Genomic DNA, 3,445 nt, shown 5'->3' on the forward strand with positions numbered 1-3,445 from the left:
TTTTCTTGTCAGTAGACAAGCTGGGAATAATGGAAATGTACAGTCATAGAAGGATGTTGAAATCATTTTGATACTGACATTTAGGAGGAACAACCATTTAAAAGAAATGCTCACTGGGGCGCCTGGGGGCTCAGTCGGTTAAGTCTCCGACTTGGACTCAGGTCTTGATCTCGCAGTTCATGGGTTCGAAACCCTGTCAGCACAGAGCCGAGGGCCTGCTTCCGATTCTGTGTCTCCCTCTCTGTCCCCCGCGGCTCATACTCTGTCTCTGTCTCCCTCTCTCAAAGATAAATGAAGATTTAAAAAAGCAAAAAAAAAACAATGCTCACTTAATTCATCTACTACTTATTGAGGACTTAGGTGCCTAGCAGCCCCTGCCAGTCACTAGGGGGATACAGTGCGAACAGACTCTCATTCAATGTCAAAGGCAGAGTAGTTAAGCTTTATTTTTTTTTTAAGTGATATAATTTTTTCAGGGGAAAGAAGGCTCCTTTCCCCCTAGGAAATGTCTGGCCCATTTCTTAGCATTAGAAGGAGAAGAATGGAACTTGCCACCAGCCACACTCCATGTCAGCCTTCTCTTGTTTGTGCATCCCCTCTTGCTCCGTTTGGACGTTGTGGTGGAGGTGTGAATAGAATAAAGCAAAGAAATGATAAGGAAAAGGAAAAGGTAACTAATCTACAGACTACAGAGGCCCCCAGAGAGGGAAAGGCTGTTCCCCACCGCCTCCCTGTGGAAGGGGACAGCCCTGGAGAGAGCCGTAGCAAAGGCTGCCCTAGTGGGCTCCATTCTCCTCCAGGATTGCGCCCCAGGGGGACCGCCGAGCCCTCTGATGACGGCTGTGGCCTGGGGGTCAGGGCTACCCAGGGGTGCGGACAGGGGCTTCTCTTAGAAGGAACCACAAGGCATGGGCCTGCCCAGATGTGTGTAAAGCTGTGTCCCTGGGAGACCACACAGTAACTCGGCCACAATGCGAGGCCCCCATTTCTAAGCGAGATTGTTAATATCACCAACCCCCCCCCCTTTTTGTTGAGCAATCCCTGCTGTTGACGGCACCTACGGCTCTCCTGTCTAATCCTGGAAGGAGCAGGCACGAGCCAGCTGGAACATTCTGAGAACCCGTCGACCCTAACTGCTCTCCAACTCCTTGAATCCCTAAGCATTGTTGGGAACCTTCTAGAAAAAAACTAACAGCACCTGAGAATGTGTTCTGGGTTTTGTTGAAGGGAGTGAGTCTGTGATTACAGACCCCTGCTGCTAATGGCCGGTGACTGCAGGGCCTTCTCTGTTTTCAGATATTTGTCTAAGCTTACGGACATTTAGTGCTGCTTCTCTCCTTGACGCAGAAATTAAAAGTGGGAAAATCGAGGTCATGCGGGTATTTGTAACCAGCGCTAAACCTAAATGAGACTTCTTCAGAACCCTTGACAGTGGGCACTTCCTGGGGGTTTCCCAGGCGGTACACATGCCGGTCTGCACACCCTGGAGGCCGTGACAAGGCGGAGGCCCCTCTCCCACACCTGGGATTTGGAGGATTGAATCTGTTTATTAAAATATCCATAGGGACGCCTGGGTGGCTCAGTCGGTTAAGTGTCTGACTTCGGCTCAGGTCATGATCTCATGGTTCGTGGGTTCGAGCCCTGAGTCAGGCTCTGTGCTAACAGCTCAGATTCTCTGTCTCCTCTCTGTGCCCCTCCCACTTCCCCCACTTGTGCTCGTTTCCTCTCTCTCTCTCTCTCTCTCTCTCTCTCTCTCTCTCTCTCTCTCTCTAAATAAACATTAAACATCATAAACATTGACCACCTGGGGGATGATGTATTTAAGACACCACGTTCTGCCCTGAGCTGTCTACGTTGTAGGCCTCCACTCAGGCCCTTGATGGAAGAGGCATCCTCACTTGTAGGCAAAGGGGAGGGAGCAGAAAGGGAGCTGATGGGTCTGCAGGTGAGTGGGGCGAGCCCCTCCTCCTCAGGGGGCCAGCTTGGGGATTTGGAAATTTCCAGAAGTCATTACTGTCCAAGGGTCAGATTGTAGGTGGTTCTTAAAACTAAGGCTTTTACACTCTGCTTTCAGCTTTCTTTGGTCACTAACAGCTGCTCAATGAGGCAAGATTAGAACTGTTTAAATTATGGATTAGTTCTTTTTACTCATTGCTGCTAAAAAAAATTTAACAAATACTTTTAGAGATACACGTGCGGTAACTATTGCCATTTTCAGTGTTGAGAGTAGAAAGTTAAAGCCCAATATATAAAATTCTATCTATACTTTGTTATTTTATTTGGTGATCGCTTGTGGCAATGTTATGTTTATTTTCAATATAACAGGCTAAAGGTTATTGAAAATGAATTGATAGAGGCTTCAACGAAGAAATTTTCTCTGGAAAAGTTTTATAAGGAGCCCAGCGTTTCTACTATACAAATGGTGGATTGTTGTAAGAGACTTCTAGAACAGTCGCTGCCGTACCTCCGAGGGATGCACCTGTGTATCTCACATTTTTATTCTGTCATGCAAGACGGAGATGTTTGTATTCCTTGGAACTGGAAGGATGGGGAAGCCGTTAAGTAACACAGAAATCTGCATTATTTTTTGAAGAGCAAGAGACCGTTAAACTTATTTAAATCCACATTTAATATATAACAGTATTATTTACATACTATAAGAACAAAGTTTCTAACTACTGCTCTAAAAGTAGACCTTTTGGGGCGCCTGGGTGGCTCAGTCGGTTAAGTGTCTGGCTTCGGCTCAGGTCATGATCTCACGGTTCATGGGTTCGAGCCCTGCATCCGGCTCTGTGCTGACAGCTCGGAGCCTGGACCCTGCTTCCAATTCTGTGTGTGTGTCTCTCTCTCTCTGACCCTCCCCTGCTCACACTATCTCTCTGTTTCTCAAAAAACATTTAAAAGTAGACCTTTTTAAAAATTAATTTCTGCTACAAAACTTGTTTTAAAAGGTTTTATCTCCCAGTCTTCTGGTGTTTCGTATCTGATTGGCAAGACTGGGTAAAAAGGTGCCAGCATCAAGGAGCATATTTGGTGGCACGTAAACGAGGGGCCCCGCGGCGCTGTCTGTGCGAGGACGTGGCGAGTGTAAGCGCGCCTCACCCGGCGCCGCTCCCAAGTGATGGGTCCCCTTCAGCGCGCAGCTTTGTGGCTGCATCTCACGGGGCGACACAGACGCGTATTTTGCCGCCAGTAAGGGGCAGTCGCATCCAAAATAGAAGACTGACGGGCCGCAAAAATTAGGTAACCAAATTTTTCCTGAAAGAAAGAGTAGAAGGAAAAAAAGCAACTGGATCCATGTATGGTATTGACATTGACCTAAGCAGTCTGATACCAGTTTGTTAAAACATCTTAGTGACAGAAAATTTAGGTTCAAACCCGGGAGTTTTCCTACGCATTAACATGTCACACTGTTGGCGTGTGACACAACACAGTAAGTGTCTGA

At 47.2% G+C, this 3,445-nt stretch overlaps 1 protein-coding gene across 1 annotated transcript in view; it reads left to right on the forward strand.

The window, feature by feature from the left end:
• TCAIM (T cell activation inhibitor, mitochondrial) overlaps positions 1-2,765 on the forward strand; it is a 47,620-nt gene extending 44,855 nt beyond the window's left edge. Inside the window, exon 9 of the mRNA XM_029938783.1 lies at positions 2,326-2,765. Coding sequence (XP_029794643.1) covers positions 2,326-2,566 — 241 coding nt within the window. The 3' untranslated portion in view covers positions 2,567-2,765. The remainder of the gene's footprint in view (positions 1-2,325) is intronic.
• The last annotated feature ends 680 nt before the right edge of the window (positions 2,766-3,445 follow it).

The sequence above is a fragment of the Suricata suricatta genome, chromosome 5, assembly GCF_006229205.1.
Source record: "Suricata suricatta isolate VVHF042 chromosome 5, meerkat_22Aug2017_6uvM2_HiC, whole genome shotgun sequence".
In the NCBI taxonomy this organism is placed as follows: domain Eukaryota; kingdom Metazoa; phylum Chordata; class Mammalia; order Carnivora; family Herpestidae; genus Suricata; species Suricata suricatta.